Source organism: Leuciscus leuciscus (genome assembly GCF_965113295.1).
Source record: "Leuciscus leuciscus genome assembly, chromosome: 15".
Classification (NCBI taxonomy): domain Eukaryota; kingdom Metazoa; phylum Chordata; class Actinopteri; order Cypriniformes; family Leuciscidae; genus Leuciscus; species Leuciscus leuciscus.
The window spans coordinates 6489545-6515894 of record NC_138739.1 but is presented as its reverse complement, the minus strand read 5'-3'; the positions used below and the strand labels follow the sequence as shown (position 1 = coordinate 6515894).

The 26350-nt window shown below is 38.5% G+C and overlaps 3 protein-coding genes across 3 annotated transcripts in view; all 3 read left to right on the top strand.

The window, feature by feature from the left end:
• Window positions 1–2776: 2776 nt before the first annotated feature.
• Window positions 2777–9844, top strand: LOC309474882 (uncharacterized protein; the record flags this gene model as incomplete). Its single annotated transcript, XM_082137501.1, has 5 exons — window positions 2777–2981; window positions 3168–3485; window positions 5415–5558; window positions 9589–9735; window positions 9828–9844. The coding sequence occupies 5 exons, from the start codon at window positions 2777–2779 to the stop codon at window positions 9842–9844; spliced, it is 831 nt and encodes a 276-aa protein (XP_081993627.1).
• Window positions 9845–14941: 5097 nt separating this feature from the next.
• Window positions 14942–24523, top strand: LOC309474881 (uncharacterized protein; the record flags this gene model as incomplete). Its single annotated transcript, XM_082137500.1, has 4 exons — window positions 14942–14963; window positions 16557–16877; window positions 20640–20954; window positions 24507–24523. The coding sequence occupies 4 exons, from the start codon at window positions 14942–14944 to the stop codon at window positions 24521–24523; spliced, it is 675 nt and encodes a 224-aa protein (XP_081993626.1).
• Window positions 21248–26350, top strand: part of LOC309474880 (uncharacterized protein) — a gene marked incomplete at its 3' end in the record, with an annotated part of 79639 nt that continues 74536 nt past the window's right edge. Inside the window, exons 1-2 of the mRNA XM_082137499.1 lie at window positions 21248–21552; window positions 21746–22081. Coding sequence (XP_081993625.1) covers window positions 21309–21552; window positions 21746–22081 — 580 coding nt within the window. The 5' untranslated portion in view covers window positions 21248–21308. The remainder of the gene's footprint in view (window positions 21553–21745; window positions 22082–26350) is intronic.

Here is a 26350-nt window from a genome sequence, read left to right as displayed (position 1 = left end):
CGAAAATGCATTTGGCCGTGAGCATCTTGAATGACATCCTGTGAAGGGAGCGTTTCAAGACGCGCAGGTCCAGGATTGGTCATAACCCACCGGGTTTCTTCGGTACAATGAAGTAGGGGGCTGAGAAGCCAGACTTCATTTCGGCTGGAGGGACAGTCGCGATCGCACCCTTTGCCAGTAGGGTGGCGACCTCCGCTCTCATGACAGGGGCATTGCCACCGACCATAGTGAAGCGGACTCCCCTGAAGCGGGGAGGAGACCGTGCGATCTGAATCGCGTAGCCGAGCCTGATGGTTCTCGTGACCCAGCGGGACAGTCTGGGAAGCTCTAGTCAGGCTCCCAAGAACTGTACCAGCGGGGTCATGCGAACCACAGACGTACCCTTGGTTGTGCAGCGAGGCGGAATCACCGGCCCAGGCGTGGGTGGCATAGCGGCCCGGTGCGGAGCATCGCAACAGAGCGTTCAACCTGGGGAACCCCAGCGTACCCTTTAGCGGCCGTCTGATCACGAGGAGGCAAGGCGGAGGAGGTCGCTGAACGAACATGGGAAGACAGGGGTGCCTTCCAGGACCTCGTGACCTCCTCATGCACATCCGGGAAGAAAGGCATTGGGGTTGTAGGCTGACGGGGGTCAGCGGCCGCACCCAAAAAACAATCATCCAGCCGCGAGCGCACAGGGTCGGGTGGCGGGGACCACTCGAGCCCAATGGCCGCGGCTGCCCTGGAAAGTATGGCCATCAGCTCGGGATCAGACTCGGGCAATGCGTACACAATGTCACAATGCGTACACAATGTCGACACAATCGACATTGTGTCATCATCTGGACACCGAAAGAGACCCGCGGCGTCTCTTTCGGCGCTCCAGATGATGACACAATGTCGATTGCTGCATCACAAGGTCGATTGCTGCATCACAAAATGGGCTCAATCGGAGCGCTCTCGGGTTGCGCTGTGAGAGAGGGGGGTGTGGAGTGTGGAAGAGTCGGCGCTTTGTTTCACACCGTCACCCTGGCCACCAGCCCAAGTACCAGCTCTCATGGAGCTCGTAGATCGGGGTGTGGATGAGGGAACTCTCCCTCTAACGAGGTCATTGAGTCTTGACCGCAACAGCGCGATGGTCATGTTCCCGCAATGGGAACATGATTCATCCACAAACACTGCCTTAGCGTGATCAACGCCCAGACACGCAAGACAGCGATTGTGCCCATCAGAATCAGCCACAACGCGACCGCAACCAGAAGTGCACGGGCGAGGCATCTTTAAAAAGACGTGCCGCGTGCAATGCTCTTTTAGAAAGGAGAAATCTCTACAGAGTGTTGAAGCGACCAGGGAGATGAACACACAAATACTGGCAAATCACTGCACAGATAAGTAAGGAATGTGAACTCGCTGTCACACCAACACCTGGAGAAAAGCTTGTCTCGAAGAGAGTAGAGATGAAACTCAGATTTGCTTGTGGAGTGAAGAGATGCTCTTGGCTCTAAAGTGAAAACATATCTGCATGTTGCTGGCGTACTTCCTTATATACCCACATGGTGGGGCGGAATTACGCTAGGCAAATTCCGCAGACTCATGGCATTTCATTGCCATTGGCTCGTTTTATATACTCAAAGATGACAGGCTTTCTAAGCAAAACCCCATTTGTTGTCAATGACGTAACTCGTAGTGACCACGAAAGGGAACTAAAATTATTGCAACTTTTGCTTAAATACTGGAGAAATATACTCTTGTTCATGTAGTTACAGGGTAAGTGTGACTTCTGCGGGCTGGACATTTAAGTGTTGCTTGTTACTCTTTTGTTCCATTCTTTTTTCTCTTGTGTCAGATCAAGTTTCAAAACTCAGTTATTATGGATTGATTGATTAAATAAAATAATATAAATATGAAGCTCAGATAATCAACAGCATAAGTTTTAGTGTGACATTAAACATTACAGTAAAAGTGTATTTTTTTTTTTGTTATTGTTCCATATATAAATCTATTTCTCTTTTCATTCCTCATCTTTTGTCTTTGTACTGCTGCAGAATATTATTCACTTCACATTTACATGATTAAAAGTATTTTAGTGAAGCTTCATCAAACCAATATCAAGTGATTTTAAAGCTTTAATCTGTGAGAAACTCTGTTCTTCAGGAGTGATTGGTGATGTGTTTGTGATGGAGGGAGATTCAGTCTCTCTAAACTCTGATCTTACTGAAATGAAGGATGATGATGTGATTCAGTGGAGGTTTGAAGATGAATGGACTTTAATAGCTAAAATCAATAAACGGGCCGACAGAATCACTGTATATGATGATGTTCTTGATGGGAGATTCAGAGACAGACTGAAGCTGGACAATCAAACTGGATCTCTGACCATCACAAACACCAGAGCTGAACATGCTGGAGATTATGATCTAGAGATCAACAGTGAGATCAGAGAGACATTTAGGCTCACTGTCATTGGTGAGTTAAATATTTGTTTCACTTGTTTTATATTTTATACAGCACAAAGATACAATTATTAATCCAAACTCAATTTTGCTTATATTGTTTAATTAGGATATTCATTTTGAATTTTAATTTCAACCTATTTACTTTTATAAACCATCAAGTGACCGTCTTAATCTGTGATGAACTCTCTCTCTCTCTCTCTCTCTCTCTCTCTCTCTCTCTGTGTGTGTGTGTGTGTGTGGTGATTAAGTCCTGGAATCAGTGAGGGAGGGAGATTCAGTCACTCTAAACTCTGATCTTACTGAAATGAAGGATGATGACGTGATTCAGTGGAGGTTTGGAGATGAAAACACTAATAGCTGAAATCAATGTAACGGCCGACAGAATCACTGTATATGATGATGTTCTTGATGGGAGATTCAGAGACAGACTGAAGCTGGACAATCAAACTGGATCTCTGACCATCACAAACACCACAACTGAACATGATGGAGGTTATGAACTACAGATCAACAGTGAGATCAAGAAATTCATTCTCGCTGTCATTGGTGGGTTCAAAAACGTTTACACCTGTTTTTTAATGAAAAAATTCAAATGTATTCATACATGATTTTTTATATTTTTTATTTTTATTTAAATGTTAAACCATTAAATTTATTAAACCATTATACAGTTATTTAACAGTATTAATCTTTGCAAACCCTGTTTCTGTTTGTTCTCTGTGTGTTTGACAGATGAAGTGAAGTCAGTGTCAGTGATGGAGGGAGATTCAGTCTCTCTAAACTCTGATCTTACTGAAATGAAGGATGATGATCTGATTCAGTGGAGGTTTGGAGATGAAAACACTTTAATAGCAGAAATCTATAAACCGACCGACAGAATCACTGTATATGATGATGTTCTTGATGGGAGATTCAGAGACAGACTGAAGCTGGACAGTCAGACTGGATCTCTGACCATCACAAACACCAGAACTGAACATGAAGGAGATTATAAACTACTGATGTTTTCAGGAAGATTCTCATCAAAAGCATTCAGAGTTTCTGTCTTTGGTGAGTAAAGATCATTTTTCTTCTCCTTCAAATATTCTTATTTACTATTTACATGTTGAATTGTTGAATCATTTACAGTTTGAGATGACAGACCGTATAAAAACTCACTTCGAACCGAATATAAGGTTTTTGATTAGATTTGATCATATTTCTGTGTGTAGCGGCCCCTTGGATTTATTGATCAAGACGCAGAGGGTTTCAAACGGGTGTCGATTTATTTCTTCCTCTCAACGAGCACCATGCACCACAAGCACCATGAACACCGTGAAACTACACTACAGAAGAAACAGAAGAAATACAAAATGCAGCAAAATGTAGCTTCACAAATAATTTGCACATAAATCGTGTTCACCAGTACAAATCATTTTAACTAATAACCAATATGAAATATGTTCTTTAAAGGCAGGGTAGGTAGGATTTTTCTAAAAAAACTTTTTCCCAGATTTGCTTAAACTGTCTTTATATACCAATACATAATTTAAATGTAAGTACTCTGAAAAAGAGAGTATAAAAATCGAGTGTCTGTAGTCCTCTCAGGGCTGCAATAAACACAGCTACTTATTCCATTCACTCCCACCCCCTCCCTTCTGGGCTCATTCCAAAGCCACGCCCCCAAAACACATGAACGCGCGATGCCGACCGCTCAGCTGGAGGAGTGCAGTGCTTGTAGTGACATCATGTCAGAATCACATGTAATAAAATACCTAACTTTATCATTATGAATATAAACAACTAACATGGCTGTTAGTCCTCACTATCAAGCTAGCATATCGATACTGGTAAAGTTTAAAATATACTGAGTTTGATTTGGTAAACAAGCTAGTAACATAAGGCAAAGCTAAAAACAGGTTGCATTGATACACGTTTTCCCATTACCATCAGTTACACTGTGATGAAGGTGCGTTTCGTGTAAGATTCATAACATATACGGTGTTTTGCATGTAAAAAACTCCTCGAGTCAAACGGGTGCCACATGTGGGCAGCTCCTGTAGCAGCAGGGGTGGTAGCCATGGTAGCGAGGGAGAGTGACAGTCGCCAAGCCAATCATTTAATTTGTTCCGAATGGAAATAAGTAGCTGTGTTTATTGCGCCCTGAGAGGACTACAGACACTCGATTTTTATACTCTCTTTTTCAGAGTACTTACATTTTAATTATGTATTGGTATATAAAGACAGTTTAAACAAATTTGGGAAAAAGTTTTTTAGAAAAATCCTGCCTACCCTGCCTTTAAGCCTTTATGACAAATAAAATATCACATGCTTCCTTTAAATGAAATACTATACATTATAATTGTTCACAGAAAGAATATATTGTTTTTATATTGATGACATGTGCAATTAACCCATACACAAATGAAGTAATGATATTCTCTTTTCCTTAAACAAAATCTCTTCTGATAATACACACTCCACACATTTTCCCTTCATACCTCATTTCGCTCTCCAAGGGCGCTAATCAAAGAGTTTCCGCCATCAGATAGCACGCTAGCTCGACACACCCTCACAGTTCGGAGCTCTTAGAAATAACATGTACGAACAATACAAAAAATAATAAAATAAATCACAATGTAAACTCTTTCTTTACAGGATTCAAATGGATGAACATGATAAATAACTAACGTGTTTACAAGTTTTTACTGTTCTTCCGACAACGCGTGACCAGCACATTGTGAAGAGAGAGTAGTGGGAAATTTAGCATCACAAAAAACATCAGAAGAAAAAGGGCACTTTTCAAAATAAAAGCAGAATAGACAAGGTGACACTGTAGAACTACGTCTAATTAACATATAAATATAATACTGTGTAGGAGAATATTAATGCAGTTTATCAGACATTTACACTGTGTATTCAGAAATATTAGTTGATGTCAGCGCTGATATTAGTGTTTATTGACTGATCTGATCTCAGTTTGATGTGTTTATTCCTCAGACTCTGTCCACTGTTATGGTCCTACTGAAGCTGTGATCCGATTGGTCCTCTCTGCTCTGGTGGGCGTGGGTACTGTCATTATTGTGGTTTATGAGATCAGATCCAGAAGAGCTGAAAGAGATCAAGCACATATTCACACATCAGGTACATGATTGATGATGGCATTTCTCACAAACTGATTTTGCATGTATAAATATCTCATTTCATTTCATTTTATTAAGGATAACCCCTTGAGATGGAACATCTCGTTTTCGAGGGGGTCCTCAAAATAACATCAAACAATTACACACAATTACATACTCACACATAAAGCTCTTCGACACAATCAACCAACCAGTCCCTCCTCTATCCAGAACATATTCATATAAACAGTATGAAATAATTTCAGAATATTACAGGAGAGAACCTTAGCCTATTAAAAAAAAAAAAAAAAAAAAAAAAAAAAACATACATGCATGTCATAGGGAAGTCATAGGGAAACATTTGCATTGTTCACAGGATTATAAATAAGTTAACAGGGCTGACTTAAAGAGTGGAAAGGAAGAGATGGACCTTAAGGAAAAAGGTAAGCTGTTCCAATCAGAGGGAGCTTTGAATTTGAAGGCACGTCTTCCAATTTATTTTGAAATATTTGGGACAGAAAAAAATAGATGATCAAGGTGTCTCAGTCCATAAGTTGATCTATATGGGACTAAATATTGCTTCAAATAAAGAGTATAATTAAAAAAAGATACATTTATAAACAAACTGAAACCAATGTAACTGTCGTCTGGCCTTAGGTGATAAGAGATTCAATTGTTGATACATTTAACAATGATGGGTTAGGAACAGACATCTCAACACAAATCGACAGAGATAGAGGGTTTCAGGCATGATTCTGTTGTACTCCTATAGACAAAATCAGCGTAATCAATAATGGGAAATAATAGCTGAGTTACAAGTCTTAATCTAATCGGTAGTGAGAAACAATTAATTGAACGAAATAATAGTTTTAAATTATAATTTACTCTTCTCACTATAGAGTCAATATGAGACCTGAAGGAGAGGCTGGAATCCCAAATATTTGAATTTCTCAACATTCTCCATAAGTGTACCATCTGAGAATTTAATTGATAAACTATTACCCTGGTTATGTCGGATTTATTAATGTATGGCTTTTTATGTTAATCTTTTTCAGGAAGTATTGAAAAAGCAGAACGCTGAACTTTAAAGGTTCTTCAAGTGTGTTTTTGTTCTTCTAGTGTTTTTTTCATAATAAATACTGATGATTATTTGAGTCTGTGCTCTCTTTCAGTGTCAGATTTTAACAGTGTCACTTTATTGTTTATATTTCACTTTATTGTTTATATTTCTCTCAGATACAAAAAAAAAAAAAATGAATAAAGAGACGCAGATCTCACTTTACTACTGCTGTATATTTGCTGTATGTATTTTCTTGCCTTTATCAATAAAGTTTCTCACTCTGAGGTTCAAGAGTCACTCCATATTTTATTACAATTATTTTGTCGAGCGCCTCCTGGAGGAATACAGACTTTATATATAGTTTAAAGATTTCAGAAGTGTGGAACATATAAAGCTTTACATTATCAAAATATTTTTTAACTATACTGATATTCGTACTGTTTTTCTATCTACAATAATAAACAAACAGCTTCTCCTTTAACCCGAGAAAATACTGATTTGGGACACATTATAATATACTTTGAGATCACAGTGAAATACATAAACACAACATATCGATGCTCCATTTCCTCCAACAGGGAACGATAAAGTCTTTAAATCTCTAGTGTGATTTGTCTCTGTGGTCTCGTCTGAGGAGCAACACCTCCATCTAGTGGCTCACCCTGAACTCACAGGTTCATATTATGACCAGAGACAGATATTAAGTCTGCTGTTTAGTCATCCCGCGGGTATGGAAACGGGTTTGTTGAGGATCAGTGTCGATGGCTGTCGTGCCGATGAGGCCTTTACAGGGGAGAGTCTAGTTGACGCAATCTCTGCTGACACTTCAGGGTCTAGGCGCAGATCCACCATCTGATCTGGACACGGTCCGGATCCGGCTGACTACATCGTGTGTCTTCTGTCTGGGGGATCGGATTGCCCGCACTGTGGAGATATGAGTCTCTGGACTCTTGGGCCTCTTGTGGGCATTGTACCCAGCCAACATTTGTATGTGGGGCCCAAATGGGTATGAAATGGGCTGAAAAATGGGCCCCATGTAGGATTGTCCGCGGGTTCCATAATGGCCCCATGTTAATTGCCCAGATGGATTTCATGTAGGATTGCACTTGGTACAAGGTGGGGCCCAAGTGGGCAAAATGCACAAGACCCATCTCAGTCCCAGCGATGAACTCGCTCAACAAGTCCTGCCGCACTCTTCCTTTGCCGCCTCTTTCGAGCTGAGGAGGAAGGAACGGCGAGCCCCTGATGTTGACCTGTCAGGGTTAGGTGATAAGCTCACACCAGCTCACTGCCCACGCGCAATGGCCGCCGAACTCGGCCCATACCCTAAAGGGCACTACGTCTTGTGCCTCGAGGGACGGGCGGAGATCGGCGGCCATGGGAATCAGTTAGTGGCACTGAAATGGCCCAAGCAGTCATGGTTCCCAGAACTGGTGGAGATGCTGGCTCCACCAGAATGTTTTAAGTCAATAGAAAACTGTACGCATGCTGATTGCGATAAGTTAAGATATGCGCTGTAAGTAATAAATGGATTGACATCCTTCTATCTCCTCTCTCTCATAGACAGACATTAAGAGAGAGCTGCATATAATCCAAAAACATTGATAAAGTAAAACATAGGGCTATAGGCTATATTTTATTTGTTAATGCTTTAACAGGCTTGCAATCCAAAGGAGCCATGCAGCTGCGCCACAGAATAATATGTAATGTGACAACCAAATGTGATGTTGTCGTTCCGGTGTCTTTAATTGTTTTCCCACAGTCTTTGCATTTAGCTGATTTGACATGTCAATAAACCCAAATGAAAGAACATATGGCACAGTTTCTCCCGTCATGTTTCATGGGACTTTCATTATGATATTTCGGAGTTTACGCACGATACACGGACATCCGTAATCAAATTCTATGATAAGGGTCCGAAGTCCGAACTACTGCGACGTAGGGGAATATATATAAATAGATATTATATTATAAAGCAGATTTTATAAAACCATTCAAATAAAAATCTTTCTTTTTTTATTATACTAGTAATTAAGGATTAAAGACTTGAGTTGTTTTTAAAATATTCACGAGTCTTTTGGTCTAGTGCGAGTCAAGTCTGAAGTCATTTCAGTACGAGTCCGAGTCAAGTCTGAAGTCTATTAAGATGCGACTTGAGTGCGACTCAAGTCCGAGTCTCTAACTCGAGTGCCCATCTCTGCGTTGAACACTATCTCTGATGCCAGGGCTTCTTCCACGAGGTGTCTTTAGGCGATGACCCATTTAACTGCCCAATACCAATAATTTTCTACATGGTTTCGTCCAGGACCTGTAGACTGGGCTTTATGCTTACCAAGAGCACCAATATCATTGCCACCCTCATTAAGACTCTGTGAAACTTGACATACTTAGTCAAGCCAGGACCCCCCTCTCTGTAACACGGTGTGGTTTTATACGCTCCCTATGAGCATTAGCAAACGCAATGTCAAAAGTGAACTGAATCGAAAGGGAGCGTCTCCAGTTACTCGCATAACTTCCCTAAGACCACATTGCATATACTGCTGTGTCACCTAGCTCGGGATCTTGCAATATCAAGCTGCTTCAGTCAAAATTTTGAATGAATGACGTTCAAGTGCCACCTTGTATAGTGGTGGAAGCCCCCCCATTATTTTGCGCTCTTGAACACCATTGGCCAGTGTTACTGGTGTGATAAATTAAGGCTTCTGTAGTATTTGGAGGAAGGGGTTTCCCCATTAGCATTAGCAAACACAATATCTCATTCCCTCGTCTCAGGGACCATAGATGTTTCACTTCTTTTAGTTATTCAAGCTTTAAAGTTGATCTAAAGAAGTATCTTATCATGATTAACATTTTAATCATGATAAAATATCATCATGATCAATATCATCTAGGTTTATGTTTAACTTTCTATATCAAGTTGTTTAAATGCTTTACTTTTGATATTACAGTTTATTGACTGAGCTGATCTCAGTTTGATGTTTTTATTTCTCAGACTCTGAGAACAACTGTTGTGGTCCTACTGAAGCTGTGATCCGATTGGTCCTCTCTGCTCTGGTGGGCGTGGCTACTGTCATTATTGTGGTTTATGAGATCAGATCCAGAAGAGCTGAAAAAGGTCAAGCACAAATTCAAACATCAGGTACCTAATTGTTGTAATTTCTCACAAACCGATTTTTCACATATATTTGTGAGTTTTAATAATTTATGCCATTATATGTTTATCTTTTTCAGAAAGTATTGAAATCTAAAGCAGAGCACTGAAGTTCAAGTGTGTTCTTATTCCTCTAATTTTTTTGTCATAAATACTGATGATTATTTGTGCTTGTGCTCTCTCTTTCAGTGTTAGATTTAAAAAATTCCAATTTGAAAGGAATTTTTTTTTCTTTATCTTTTTGATTTATGATTTATTTTTTATTCTTTATCTTTTTGTTTATATTTCTCTACAAGACACAGATATCAATTTACTACGACTGCTGTATATTTACTCTGTGTTTGCTTGCCTTTAGTAATAAAGATTTCTCACTCGAAGGTTCAAGAGTCTCTCCATGTTTTCTTACATTTATTATGTCAAGTGCCCCCTGGAGGAATAGTAATTTTATGTAAGCAATTAGTGTGCTGTATTGTGAATAAGTCCCTCATGAATGAAGGGTGTGGTTAGACACGACTATAGCCTTTGACTATATTCACTACATTCAAGTACCTTTATTGCTTTTATAAAACAGTTACTAGAAAACAGCAATAAATGGCCTCATCTCATGGAGCTCAAATGAAAACAGCAAGACTACAGCAAATATAATTTTTTGGAGTTTTCATTTGATCCAATAGCGTTTCCACGACTTTCCAAAAGCGGAAATATAGAGAGATTGATTACAGCAGTCAGAAGAGAGAAAGATGTCAAATTAACCGTCACTCCCTCAGAAACACTCTTGCAGCAGTGTTTACTAGTTTTTCTTTTGTAATGTAATGCCAAGGTAATATAACATAACTGTTTTGATTGTTTCTCCTCTCAACAGTCTCTCAAGTGACACCTCTTAACAATGATCTTAATCTTTCACATCACCTGTTTTTTACTGGAAAAAAAACTGCTCAGTGGCTGCACACTTCTCTTGTTGACCTTTGTAGTCACAGTCACATAGGCTTGTATACACATATGGCTTGTATATTATTCAAACTACTTCTACAATTGTTTTCTTTAAAATATTTTAACACTACCCCTCTATATAATGCAATCATTCTGCCATAGGAACTCAGGTCAATTTGACTGAAGTGTGCAGCATGATAGCAAGGCAAGTTACGCAGTACTCATTCCTGTTATCTCGGAACTGAGGTTACGTTAGTAACTGACTGAACGTACTATCTAAACGGTTCACTCGTAATGGGTCACTAGACCCAGTCCAATCGCTCTGCTTATAATTGCGTAACGGCAGTAGTTCAAAGGCCTTGGCCCTGGACGCTTGAATAAAGGCCCAGAGGGCACCAAAGCTAGGTAGGGCGAGGTAATCACCCAACATTAAGAAACTCAGACCGTATGCCGGAACCACAAGGAAGGAATCTGGTGGGTTAAGCTCATGTAGCGGTCAAAGCCCAGCTACACAGATAGGGCCCTTGCTTGTGCAGGGACGTCCATGTTATAAAATCTGGTGAAGGTGGACAGCTCGTACCAGAAGAGGGGCGCTTGACTGCGGTAGTAGAGCACCTGAGAATCCTCTTGGGGAGAGTGAGGCACACGGTGGGGGATCCCCATTATCTCCCACTATGGTGGTCGCTAGTCTTCCTGGGGTCCACTGAAATCACAATACAAAAATACAAAATTCAGTTAATCAATATATCAGTAAGATCTATGAAAACTATACGATATATTAGCTGCCATGACACACATTTAAAAGGACGGTACAAATTATGCAGTTATGCAAAAAGCAACATGCAATTTAAACAATTTAAAACAAAACATACAAAAATAAAAATAGGTAATACTTTCACTCCTGTAATCTCTGTTTTATTGTTTTCTTAAAATAAAATTGACTTTTGATTTCCCTGACACTGGATGAAAGTGAGTTCCACTCTACAGCCCCTCTGTATACAATAGTTTTCTTCATAAAATTACATCTTGGACTAGGAGTAATCATTATCTTGTTGCTGACTGAGCGTGTCACATGCTCATGACCATATCCACTAAACAATATTTTTTCTTTTATAAAGTTATATGCTTCATTAGCCATGACCTTGTGCATGAGCAATAGAAGATTATATTTCACTTTTGCCTCTACAGTTAACCAAGATAATTTAATATGCATCTCACACACACTAGCGCGAAAAGAACAGTGCAGAGCTACTCTGGCTGCTCTATTCTGTGCAATTTGAAGTGTTCTTAGATGTTTTTGGGCCGCACTAGTCCAAACTACTGGACAGTAATATAAGTGAGGCAGAACAAGACTTTGGACGACATTTTTCAATGTAGCAGTTGGACAATATACAGAGCATTTTCTGGACATAGCAATACCCCTGCCCATCTTACTGACAATGTGGTCAATCTGGTCTGACCAAGATAATAAATGATCTAGTCCAACACCCAGCAATTTAAATCTGATAACCTGCTCAACCACATAGCTCTCTATATGCAGATTAAGTGAGGTGATACTTGGTAACATGTATCTATTGCAAAATATCATACATTTAGTTTTGGAAATATTCAGTACCAATTTATTCTTTTTCACCCAGTCCACTACTGTGTTTAACTCATGCTGGAGATTCTCATTGAGTTCAGGTAATGTTGATGCTGCAGTGAACAAAGTAGCATCATCAGCATACATAACACTAGCCTTTCTAAAAACATGTGGAAAATCGTTTATAAATATTGAGAATAAAAGTGGACCCAGGCAGCTTCCTTGTGCTATGCCGCATGATGTTGTTAAGCAGTTGGAAAGACTACCATTGAAAAAAACCTGTTGCGTCCTATTGGAAAGATAACTATACACCCAGGTCAGTGCTGAATGTGAAAAACCATATGCTTTGAGTTTGGTTATGAGAAGACTATGGTCTATTACATCAAAAGCTGTTGTAAAGTCCAAAAACACAGCTCCTACTAGTTTCCCTTCATCCAAACATGTTAGAGTGCTGTCAATCCGCTTGCTTGCAGAGCGCCGATCAGTCAGCTTGATATCAGGATAGGAATCTAAGTTCCTATGGCAGAATGTACGACGCAGTACGATTGAACCGTATCGATAAGGAACATGTGTTAGTTTCAAAAGAGTTATTTTACTCAGATTTGCCAAAGTGTGGTAAAGTCTGCAATAAAAAAAAGAGATCTCTTTATAAACTCAAGTATTTCTAGTTATAATATTCCAAACACCAAATCTCTCTGGTAACCAAATGCAAATTTCTCTAAATGAACAATTATATAGGTTAGCCTAATGTGTTTTCTCATTATTATTTGCTGATTAATTTTGTTGTAACAATGCAGGCAAACATTATAAATGTTATTCACTGGTTTCAGGATCAAAATGGATGCTGCAATGGTTTTCGTCTTAGATTTATATTTACAGAAATGTGGTTAGATCTGTTGGGTGGATAAACAGCTTCTGCTGGATGTTTGTGGAACGTTTTTTTCTCTAAGTACGATAAACTCCTGCTTGTGCACTTTAAGAGTGCACGCTTTCACTGCGTGATGTAGCCTCTTATAATGCAGTGTGAATTCCCCCAAACATCAAGATATGAGGATAAAATCTGGATGACCTTTCATATCTTTTTACACTTATGTCGTAAGACCATGTTAAGCAATTTCACACGAGAAAGAGTGCTGTTTTTCCTGAACATCAGCATGATTGTAAATGTGATACTGATTTTATGTAAAAGTTCAACAAACAAAAAGTTAACAGTCTTAGACACAATATTACATCTTAGACTCAATATTGTCTGTTTTTGCTCTGTTTCACAAAGAATATAGTTATATCATATAGGCTACAAACAAATCCACAGAAGAGCAGTCACACGTTTCTGAGAAACTCACACACAGCAGTGTTTTGTTTGAATCTGTATTTTTTAACGAACTGGGAGAGTCAAAGATGATTCAAAGACCCATTATTAAATACAGTCACTTGCTTCGTTCCTGAATCAGTCGGTTGTTTTGAACGAATCGGCTGCATTAATTATTCAGTGACTTATTCATTAAGACAGTGACTTGCCGCCACATACTGGTAGTTTTAGTGTCATATTTAAAGTATCATTTAATTTTTTATTTTTTTTTTATTGTTTTAATATTTTTCAAGTTGTATTAAAAAAAATATCAACATTATTGTCACAGTATGTTCAGTGTGTTTAGTTTTCATGGACTTTTAGTTTGTTTTCATTCATCTTCTGTGTTCCTTGTTCATTTGCATCAGCTTTGTGTCATTAATCATCTTGTTTGAGTCACTATTTAAGTTCTCCCTTCACAGTCTGTCAGTCTGCACTATCTGTCTGTCTGTTTGTCTGCATTTTGGGATTTACTACTAAACTTTGTCTGGAACAAAGACATTGTCTTCGACTGCCTGCACACACCCGTGACAGAAGACCGAATCTAGATATGGATTATGCAGCTCGATTTGCTGCTGTGGCTCTTGAGAGCACAGATTTTTTGTCTTTCTTTTAAAAGTTTTTTTTTTGCCATCACCAGCCCCCACGACAATGAGACCCTGGAGTCACTGTTCTGGATCAGGGTAAATTACCATCATCCCGTCGACCTCCCAGACACCACCGGTCAGAACTGGAAAGAAGCCATCATCCAGTGTCTGGAGAGCATCCTTCCCCGATCCAGAACACAGCCAGACCCAGAGCCCGAATCACCACCATCGACCGCGGAGAAATAGTGTGAGTCCCCCGCAGACGGAGAGCTACCCCCCGCCTGAGGACAGAGCTATCCCTCGTCCTGGAAGTGGAGCTCCATCAAGCTCAAGGTTGTTAAAACTGCACCAGACGCCAGCTGTTCAACCTCCAGTCTGTAGGCAGACTCGTCACCGTCCTGGATGAGGCCGATAAGTGTGGTGTCGTCTGCAAACTTCAGGAGTTTGACAGTGGGGTCTTTTGCGGTGCAGTCTTTGGTGTACAGGGAGAAGAGCAGTGGAGAGAACGCACCCCTGGGGGGCGCCAGTGCTGATTATGCAGGTGCTGGATGAGGATTTTGCCTGTCGGTCAGGAAGCTGGTGATCCACTGACAGATGGAGGCGGGCACAGGGAGCTGGGTTCATTTGGACAGGAGGATGTTTGGTATGATGGTGTTGTACAGACCTGTTTGCTCGATAAGCAAACTGTCCAGCAAGGGTCCAGTGAGGTCCTCCAGGTGGGCCAGCATCAGTCTTTCAAATGACTTCATGACCACGGTTAAGGCAACAGGTCAGTAGTCATTCAGTCCATTGATTTTGGGTTTCTTTGGGACAGGGATGATGGTGGAGCGTTTGAAGCAGGAAGAAACTTCATACAGCTCTAGTGATCTGTTGAAGATCTGTGTGAAGATAGGGGCCAGAAGGCGGACTTTATGTTGACAGAAGCTGTTAGGCGAGAATTTCAATGTGACGCTTCTGTTAGCACTGGCCAGCTGGTGGCGCTATGTCTATAACTACATTTAGGCATGTATGTGTCTTCAGGCCAGGGTATTTATCAAACGTGTGAAGTGTGGGGGAGATTGCACATTGTATGCTTGAGTTACAACAACTTCCTGTTTTATGCTGATAATAGCATGCTTTAGCACTTAGCTAAGCACATGTGTTTCAACTAGAGTTTTAAAAGAGTTATTTTGCTCAGATTCACCAAAATACCAAAGTCTGCAATCAAAATATCTGATTATGACCTCGAGCTTTTCTCATAAAATTTTCCAAAGACCAAAACTTTCTGGTCACCAAATGATATTTCTCTAAATGAACGATTACATTTACAGGTTACTGTATGTTTGCATTAATGTTCACTCATGAATTTTGTAGTAACAACACAGGCAAACATTATACATGTGATTTACTGGCTTTTGCGTCAAATTAACCCTGTAATGGTTTTTCTCTTTCATTTTTAATTTCTCTGTACAAACATCTGTGTGTCTGGTTTGATCTGTCGGTGGATAAACAGCTTCTGCTGGATGTTTGTCGTCTCTGTGTGTGTCAGTAGTTTGTGGCTGAAGCGTTTCTTCATTTTCTCTCCTGCTAATAAGAAGCTCACAATCTTCCACTCCACACAAAACATCTTTACACTGAAATAAAGTGAATCCATCAACAGTCAAATAAGAGTCACAGGTCAGAGGTCAAATATGATTGACAGCTCACAGCACTAAATAACACACCAGTAGATACAGATATCTAATCCAATATTTCACTCTTCTGCTATTAGTTTTCATTCAGGGCCAGAATTCATTTGAAAATGTAAGATCAGCAAAAGCTTGTTGATTTTCGTGATGTTAAAGGAGACGGATGTGTGAGCGGAAACTGACTGAGGTTGGGGGAGGATTCACACACAACCAGATAAATATCTCAGTTCAGTCTTTCAGATCAATCTGAGTGTTTCAGACATTAAGAGTTACTATCGTGGGCTTTTCAGTGAACCGATGAAGAAAATGTTTCTCAAATTAGTTTTGCTCTGTTTGTGTTTGTGGCGTCTGGATGGTGAGTTTTAAATGTGTTTTTCTGGTTTCAGTTGTTTCTGTTCTGATGTGATAAATTACTGGTTAAATTAGTCAGAAAGGATTAACATTCACTGTTATTCTCGTATAGAAATAATGTGTGATTTTGCTGAGAGAAAACACTCTTATTTGAGATTAAAGTCACTTGATTATATAAAACTGTTCAACTATTTCTCATTTTCATTCCTCATCTTTGGTCGTTGAACTTCTGCAGAATATTAATCACTTCACATTTACATGATTAAAAGTATTTTAGTGAAGCTTCATCAAACCAATATCAAGCGATTTTAAAGCTTTAATCTGTGAAAAACTCTGTTCTTCAGGAGTGTTTGGTGATGAACTGAAGTCAGTGTCAGTGCTGAAGGGAGATTCAGTCTCTCTAAACTCTGATCTTACTGAAATGAAGGATGATGATGTGATTCAGTGGAGGTTTGGATATGAAAACACTGTAATAGCAGAAATCAATAAACGGGCCGACAGATTCACTGTATATGATGATGTTCTTGATGGGAGATTCAGAGACAGACTGAAGCTGGACAATCAAACTGGATCTCTGACCATCACAGATATCACAATGAAACATAAAGGAGTTTATAAACTACAGATCAACAGTGAGATCAAGAGGTTCAGGCTCGCTGTCTTCGGTGAGTAAACCTTTTGAGTGATACGGTCCCACATTTGGAATTTGCAATGTTCAGTGATGTCACATAACTGTCAGATTCAAACTCTTCAGACAATTTGAACTGCGGCGCAAACAAACATGGCGGCGCCATCTCACATTTTAAACCAAGATAATGGCGGTTCGCCATGGAAACAATAATGGGGAAACGTTCTAAAATAAATGTCGCCTTGATAAACTCACCCAGTCAGAATCACGTGTGAAAGGGTTAAATAGACTATTGGTTTCACCTGTTTTTAATGACTAAATTAAATTAAATTCCATTCTTTCTTTTTGTTGTTGTATTGTTTATTTCAGTCACTCTAAACTCTGATTCGATTCGATTCGATTCAACTTTATTGTCATTACACAAGTACAGGTACAAGGCAACGAAATGCAATTTAGGACCGACCTGAAGTTAGTAAGAATACAGCATAACATGAGGAGAGTTGAGGAGAAAAAAAGGCAACCCCCAGACTATGCTCCAATAGGGAGTACAGTTTGGGGACAGTAAAACACCTCAGCAATTTGCACATAATCAGTACACAACATGATTACACAAGACTTGCAACAGGGGAGGGGGGAGGGGAGAGGGGGTTGGAGGTAATCCAGCACAGGCAAGCAGCCATCCGGTCCTGCAGCCATTTCGGCGCTGGTCACAGACCCGCCTGACAAACTGGTGGTAAAAAGCGTCGAAGGCGTGGGATGGGGGGTGGGGGAGGGTGATTGCATATCTGTATCTATGTAAGAGTTTCTGTATGTGTGGGCCTGAAGAGTCGCTACGCCTGGCATCCCAATCTAGGTGCCTCAGTCCGCAGGATGTCATAGCGAAACACAGCAGTTGCCATGGAGACAACCTTGATCAGGTCCCAGACAGAGTCAACAATCAGCGGGTGTCAGTGTGGAGTCGGGGAAGGAACGCAAGAGCGTCTCTTTGCAGTGCTCTCTCCAGAGGGAGTTGTTGTTCCAGCAGCGGCCTCGGCCAAGGCCAGTGCTGATAGAGGGGGGCCGAAAGCAGATAAGATTGTGGTTGTTTGGTCTTGGGACGAGTAGCCGCATTCCAATTTACACAGCTCCTGGTCCGTTTGGGTCTCCGAAACGATCCATTTGCCTTTGCAAAGCTGTGAGCTTCTCCATGATGTTATCCATATTGTGGTTCATAGTCACAGTCTGAGTGCCAACAGCTCTGCCCACTGCTTCAATCATAACGGGCAGCCTTGTGGGGCTTTGGACAGCTGTCACCGTCTTCTTAATTCCTCGATAAACCAGGGCAATGCCTAATCCAAACAGCAGAAAACCTGTTATCGTGGTTCCGAATAGGTAGATATCTTCAACGTCCTCCACGGAAAGAGCCGCCAGACACACGACCCGCCACCTCTCCCATGCGTCCATCGTGTAGCCAGCTGCGAACGTTCCGGCAGGGCAGTCAGGTTCCCCCGAACCCAAGCTTCTCGTCGAGAAGATGGTGTCAATTGCGTTGAGAGACCAGTTGATCAAATCCATAATTTCTTAGTTTGTAGAGCAGTGCGGAGAGAGTCTCTCAAAGTACAAGACAGTAGACGAGACGAGAGGAGCAAAGCAGGGAAGATAAGGGAGAGGAGGGTAGGAAAATGCGACCGATTCTTAGTAATAGTAGTTTATAGTAATCATCAGGATTTTTAAATGTATGCAATGTTTGATAGAGAGCAAACGCAGTGTTGACAGAGCCGGGCTAATATGATCACACTTCCTGGTTCTAGTAAGAGCTCGAGCTGCTGGAGTTTGCTTGGTAACGCTTTAGATTACAGCCCGCAAAGAACTGCGTATTTAAAACTAATTTACAGTGTAACTTTCTGTAATTATAGTGTACCTACAACATGTAAAGTTTTAGGAATAAAGGGGTAATAACCAGAAGAATTAACAAATTATTTATACTGTCGGTATTTTAGAACTAAGCGTTACTTATTCTACTATTATAATACAACAATCTTACATTTGAGAGCAATTTAGCGAGAACAGACACTGCAAACCGTTCTGTAATAACAGTATACCAATACATATAGGCTTTAAAGGTCCCATTCCATGGATTATTTTTATTATTTTATCATGTTTCCAGGGGTGCCCTTATAATGTTAGTATGTTTTTTAGATCAAAAATTGTTATAATTTAGAAATAAAAGGCATATTTCCTAGCCTGATTTCATTCCCTGGTTTGAACACTCTGTTTGAAGGGGCGTGTCTGCTGAGAGACTTCAGTGTAAACGCCCTCTGCTGTGATTGGCTGAAATGCTTGCATATGAAATATCTGGCATTACATGTGGAACTATCTGGAAAACTTTTACTATTACAGCTATTATACGTTTTTACTATTACAGCTATCGGGATTAACGAATCGTGAGAATTTTTTAAGTATTTAGATCTCTTTCAATCACATAAAAAATTGCAGTGACGAGCATTGAGCAGATGACAGCCTGTTGATCGCGTGAAAAAAGATCTTATCATTGCAACGCAGTTTCTGCACTCACTAATGATTTCACCAATGCAAACATGAAGCATATAAATACAGTAAGAGCTTCGTTGTGCAGTGTAACAGCGTCATTGATTTCATAACGAGTGTTGGCAAGTGTCCATATAAACTCGCGCTGTGTGATTGACAGCTTGGACGATTGGAAAGGGATTGTTCTTTGATCGCTTTCTGTATATTAATCACAGTTTAAGTTAGATTATTTTCATCCTACTAAGAGAAACGATGTGAAGTTGATCGCTACTTCCATATTAAATCACTACTTGTACTTACCGCTTTCTGGAATATAGTTGAAATTGTCCCCTTCGTCAGTATGAAACGCTGAGAGAAGCCTGCTTGATATTATCCCAGGTTAGAAAAACAGTCCGTGGTGAAATGGACAGAGCAAACTAACTTCGAATTAAACTTTTGCGGTATCCGATTATAGATAAACATCAACCATCTGTTGACATTTCGCCATCAATACGCCTGTGTTCCTGTGGGCGGAGGTTAGTCTAAACACGGTTCTGGTGATGTCACTAATGACGGAAGTAGAGGGGTGTAGTCCAATCCAGCCGTTTTTTGTAGTCAACTTCTGTTAAATAAAATATCTCGCTTGGCATTGAACTTTGAGCTTTATAATTTTACAGATATTATTTATACTCTAACAACAACATTACACACTAACTAAAGTTTGAAACATGGGATCACGTAGAACGGGACCTTTAAAAAAAGTATAGGGTTCATATCTGTGTATTTATACAGGACTTTCTTTTAACAAAAGTGCACTGAGAACTAAAACTATTGCAACTTTTGCTTAAATACTGGAGAAATATACTCTTGTTCATGTAGTTACAGGGTAAGTGTGACTTCTGCGGGCTGGACATTTAAGTGGTGCTTGTTACTCTTTTCCTCCATAAAGTTAATACTAACACTTTCTTTTCTTTTTTCTCTTCTGTCAGATCAAGTTTGAATTCAAGACTCAGTTATTATGGATTGATTAAATAAAATAATATAAATATGAAGTTCATATAATCAACAGCATTAGTTTTAGTGTGACATTAAACATTACAGTAAAAGTGTCTTTTTTAGTTATTGTTCCACATATAAATCTATTTCTCTTTTCATTCATCATCTTTTGTGTTTGAACTTCTGCAGAATATTAATCACTTCACATTTACATGATTAAAAGTATTTTAGTGAAGCTTCATCAAACCAATATCAAGTGATTTTAAAGCTTTAATCTGTGAAAAACTCTGTTCTTTAGGAGTGATTGGTGATGATGTGTTTGTGATTGAGGGAGATTCAGTCTCTCTAATCTCTGGTCTTACTGAAATGAAGGATGATGATGTGATTCAGTGGAGGTTTGGAGATGAAAACACTTTAATAGCAGAAATCAATGTAACGGCCGACAGAATCACTGTATATGATGATGTTCTTGATGGGAGATTCAGAGACAGACTGAAGCTGGACAATCAAACTGGATCTCTGACCATCACAAACATCACAACTGAACATGATGGAGATTATGAACTACTGATCAACAGTGAGATCAGAGAGACATTCAGGCTCGATGTCTTTGGTGAGTTAAATATCAGTTTCACTTGTTTTATATTTTAATGAGCACAAAGATACAATTATTAATTCAAACTCAGTTTGTTTCTGGTGTTTAATGATGATATTCATTTCAATTTTAACTTTTAAAATATTTACTTTTATAATACATCAAGTGATTGTCTTAAACTGTGATGAACCCTGTTTCTGTTTGTTCTGTGTGTGTGTGTGTGTGTGTGTGTGTGTGTGTGTGTGTGTGTGTGTGTGTGTGTGTGTGTGTGTGTGTGTGTGTGTGTGTGTGTGTGTGTGTGTGTTTGATGATTCAGTCCTGGAGGTAGTGATTGAGGGAGATTCAGTCTCTCTAAACTCTGGTCTTACTGAAATGAAGGATGATGATGTGATTCAGTGGAGGTTTGGAGATGAAAACACTTTAATAGCTGAAATCAATAAACGGGCCGACAGAATCACTGTATATGATGATGTTCTTGATGGGAGATTCAGAGACAGATTGAAGCTGGACAATCAAACTGGATCTCTGACCATCACAAACACCACAACTGAACATGAAGGAGATTATTATCTATTGATCAACAGTGAGAGAAAGAGATTCAGTCTCACTGTCTTTGGTGAGTTCAAAAACGTTTACACCTGTTTTTAATGACAAAAATTTAAATTAATTCATACAACATTTTGTTTTGGTTATTTTATATTGTTTATTTCAAATTTAAATTTTAACTATTTAGTAAACTATTATAAAGTGATTTAACAGTATTAATCTTTGCAAACCCTGTTTCTGTTTGTTCTCTGTGTGTTTGACAGATGAAGTGAAGTCAGTGTCAGTGAAGGAGGGAGATTCAGTCTCTCTAAACTCTAATCTTACTGAAATGAAGAATTATAATCTGATTCAGTGGAGGTTTGGAGATGAAAACACTTTAATAGCTGAAATCAATAAATGGGCCGACAGATTCACTGTATATGATGATGTTCTTGATGGGAGATTCAGAGACAGACTGAAGCTGGACAATCAAACTGGATCTCTGACCATCACAAACACCACAACTGAACATGAAGGAGATTATAAACTACTGATGTTTACAGATCTACTGATGTATTCAAGAAGTTTCTCATCAAAAGCATTCAGAGTTTCTGTCTATGGTGAGTAAAGATCATTTTTCTTCTCCTTTAAATATTCGGTAACACTTTAAAATACGGATCCTTCGTTAATGAATAACTACACAGGAACAAATGAGTAACACAATATTAACAATCTAGTAACTACAATTAACTAACAAGTAACTCTGATTAACGAATTAGTAAGTAATAGCACACAGATTTAAGTGGTAGTTCACTATTAACTAATCAATAACTACTATTTTTTAATACTTAACAGAGAACTACTGAATTTTTTTACAGATTTAAGTGGTAGTTCACTAATAACTAATCAATAACTACTATTTTTCAATACTTCCCAGAGAAATAATGAAAAAAATTCACAATTCATGCAAAACTAATTAATAACTAATGCAGGACAAATTACTAGCACTAGATTAACATTACTGCTAGATACTGTACACTAATTATAAATATGTAATAGCGTAGCAGACTTATGATTTGGGAAAGCTGTCAATAATTAGCCTATGCACTGCTGTCTTTTAGAGAACTATTCATAAACTAAATAATTTTTTAAGAATTGTTTTTATAAATGCACTTGTCTGGAACACTTACCCTCTGGCCGATTTTCCGGCATACCTCTGGACTGGCTTTGAATAACTAGACTCATCATGGTGAGTACTGGAACATACTGAGTCATCAGCCATCCAAATACCAGTTATTTTATTATAGCTTGAGTCATTTGAGACACTTGAGTCATTAGTAGTTAGTTAACATGATCTTCACTTTAGAATACGGATCCAAATAATTAGTAGTTCCTATAGGGGTATGTAGTAACACTTGAGTCATTACTAGTTAGTTAACATGATCTTCACTTTAGAATACGGATCCAAATAATTAGTAGTTCCTATAGGGGTATGTAGTAACACTTGAGTCATTACTAGTTAGTTAACATGATCTTCACTTTAGAATACGGATCCAAATAATTAGTAGTTCCTATAGGGGTATGTAGTAACACTTGAGTCATTACTAGTTAGTTAACATGATCTTCACTTTAGAATACGGATCCAAATAATTAGTAGTTCCTATAGGGGTATGTAGTAACACTTGAGTCATTACTAGTTAGTTAACATGATCTTCACTTTAGAATACGGATCCAAATAATTTGTAAGTCCTATAAAAGTATGCATTAACACTTGAGTCATTACTAGTTATCATGATTCCATGCTGTAGTTACTAATGAAGAGCCAACCCGAAAGGGTAGAATCATCTAATCATTCACAGGATATATATACACACACATATTTATATATATATATATACATATGAACAAAGAGACATACATAAAAACAATTTTGAGAGGTAGGTTAAATAATAAAATAACTGGTATTTGGATGGCTGATGACTCAGTATGTTCCAGTACTCACCATGATGAGTCTAGTTATTCAAAGCCAGTCCAGGGGAATGCCGGAAAATCGGCCACAGGGTAAGTGTTCCAGACAAGTGCATTTATAAAAACAATTCTTAAAAATTATTTAGTTTATGAATAGTTCTCTAAAAGACAGCAGTGCATAGGCTAATTATTGACAGCTTTCCCAAATCATAAGTCTGCTACGCTACTACATATTGATAATTAGTGTACAGTATCTAGCAGTAATGTTAATCTAGTGCTAGTAATTTTTCCTGCATTAGTTATTAAGTTTTGCATGAATTGTGAATTTTTTTCATTATTTCTCTGGGAAGTATTAAAAAATTTTAGTTATTGATTAGTTATTAGTGAACTACCACTTAAATCTGTAAAAAATTCAGTAGTTCTCTGGGAAGTATTAAAAAAATAGTAGTTATTGATTAGTTAATAGTGAACTACCACTTAAATCTGTGTGCTATTACTTACTAATTCGTTAATCAGAGTTACTTGTTAGTTAACTGTAGTTACTAGATTGTTAACATTGTGTTACTCATTTGTTCCTGTGTAGTTATTCATTAACTAAGGATCCGTATTTTAAAGTGTTACCAAATATTCTTATCTACTATTTACATATTGAACTGTTGAATCATTTTACAGTTTGAGATGACAGACCGTATAAAAACTCACTTGGAACCGAATATAAGATTGTTGATTAGATTTGATCATATTTCTGTGTATTCAGAAATATTAGTTGATGTCAGCGCTGATATTAGTGTTTATTGACTGATCTGATCTCAGTTTGATGTGTTTATTCCTCAGACTCTGTCCACTGTTGTGGTCCTACTGAAGCTGTGATCCGATTGGTCCTCTCTGCTCTGGTGGGCGTGGCTACTGTCATTATTGTGGTTTATGACATCAGATCCAGAAAAGCTGAATGAGATCAAGCACATATTCACACATCAGGTACATGATTGATGATGTCATTTCTCACAAACTGATTTTGCACATATAATTATCTGTGAGATTTATTAATTTATGACTTTTTATGTTCATCTTTTTCAGGAAGTATTGAAATCTAAAGCAGAACGCTGAACTTTAAAGGTTCTTCAAGTGTGTTTTTGTTCTTAAAGTTTTTTTTTCATAATAAATATTGATGATTATTTGAGTTTGTGCTCTCTTTCAGTGTCACATTTTAACAGTGTCACTTTATTGTTTATAACTTCTCAGATACAAAAAGAATAAATAAAGACACAGATCTCACTTTACTACTGCTGTATATTTGTCATATGTATTTTCTTGCCTTTATCAATAAAGTTTCTCACTCTGAGGTTCAAAAGTCTCTCATGATTTATTCAGAGGAATACAAACTGTTTGTATATTTTAAATATTTCAGCAGTGTACCATATACAGCTTTATTTCTACTTTTTTTAACAGGTGCTTCTTATAGCCTATCTGTAAAAACATTATATATTTATTTTTAATATTACCAATTAGTTTGTTTTTGCAATATATTCCGGTATAAACAACATACAGCTAAAATATATAAAAAAAAATAAAAAAAAATCTAAATTGTATTAACTCATAAATCTAACTCTGTTACATGTTCTAGTTGCAGATATACTGCAAAAATATACAATACATGTAAAGTTCGTGTTACAGATCACATGCAGCATCACATATATTTTACTTGTTTATTATTACGTCAAGGATCTCACAATTTGGCATTTTTTCATTCCATTTGACATTATGAATATAGAAACGGGCAATCATAATAATTAAATCAAATATAAACAAAAGATTTTTATCACCATCAAATGAAAAACATTTTAGTATAACATCCACTTCTTCAAAGTTAACAGAAATCACAGCTTTTCTTTGTAATTACTGAGTTCTCTCCAAAATATTTGGGTCTTGGGACACTCCTAAAATAGATGATTAATATTCTCAGGGGAAATTTTACAAAAAAACACAAATATTTTTCATGTTCACTTTAAAACGCTGTACCACACGTGACTTTATTATGACTACATAAGAGTTCATGAAAGTAATGCTTGTACTTCCTCCGTGGTCCAATCACGTGCTTCGCAGAAGCCCCGCCCACAGCGCTGACTCTTCACTCGTGGTCTCCTCTGATTGGCTGCGCGTCCGGCCAATGAGTTTCAGCCATCTGTGCAGGAACACAACCGAGCCATATTTCACTGAGCATTAGCTCGAGCAGCATTCATTATTATATCAGGATCTTAATCTTAATATAGATCCTTTAACAGTGCAGAGATGCGGGTCGCTGCAGCCGTGTGCTTTATATCTGCACTGGCTTTCACTGTACATGCAGATGTGTATTTGAACAGTTTTGATGTGTTTTACTGATTATTTCACGTCATCTGAGCTTCACCACTTTGAGCTCCAGTCGGCCACAACGTTCTGTAGATCTAATCGATAGCAATCACGATGTGATAATGTGTTATGTGTATGCCAGGTTAAAGAGATGTGTTTTTACTCTAGATTTAAACTGACAGAGTGTGTCTGCTTCACAAAGCTAGGAAGACTATTCCAGTGTTTGGGCGATAAATAGGAAAAGGATCTACCGCCTCCAGTGTATTTTGATATTCCAGTTATTATCAACTGGCCAGAACTGTGAGACTGCAGTGGATGTGAAGGACTATAAAATGATAAAAGCTCGCTCAAGTACTAAATCATACAGGGCCTTTACAGTAACAACACAAGCAAACATTATACAAATAAGAGTCACAGGTCAGAGGTCAAATATGATTGACAGCTCACAGTACTAAATAACACACCAGTAGATACAGATATCTAATCCAATATTTCACTCTTCTGCTGTTAGTTTTCATTCAGGGCCAGAATTCATTTGAAAATATAAGATCAGCAAAAGCTTGTTGATTTTC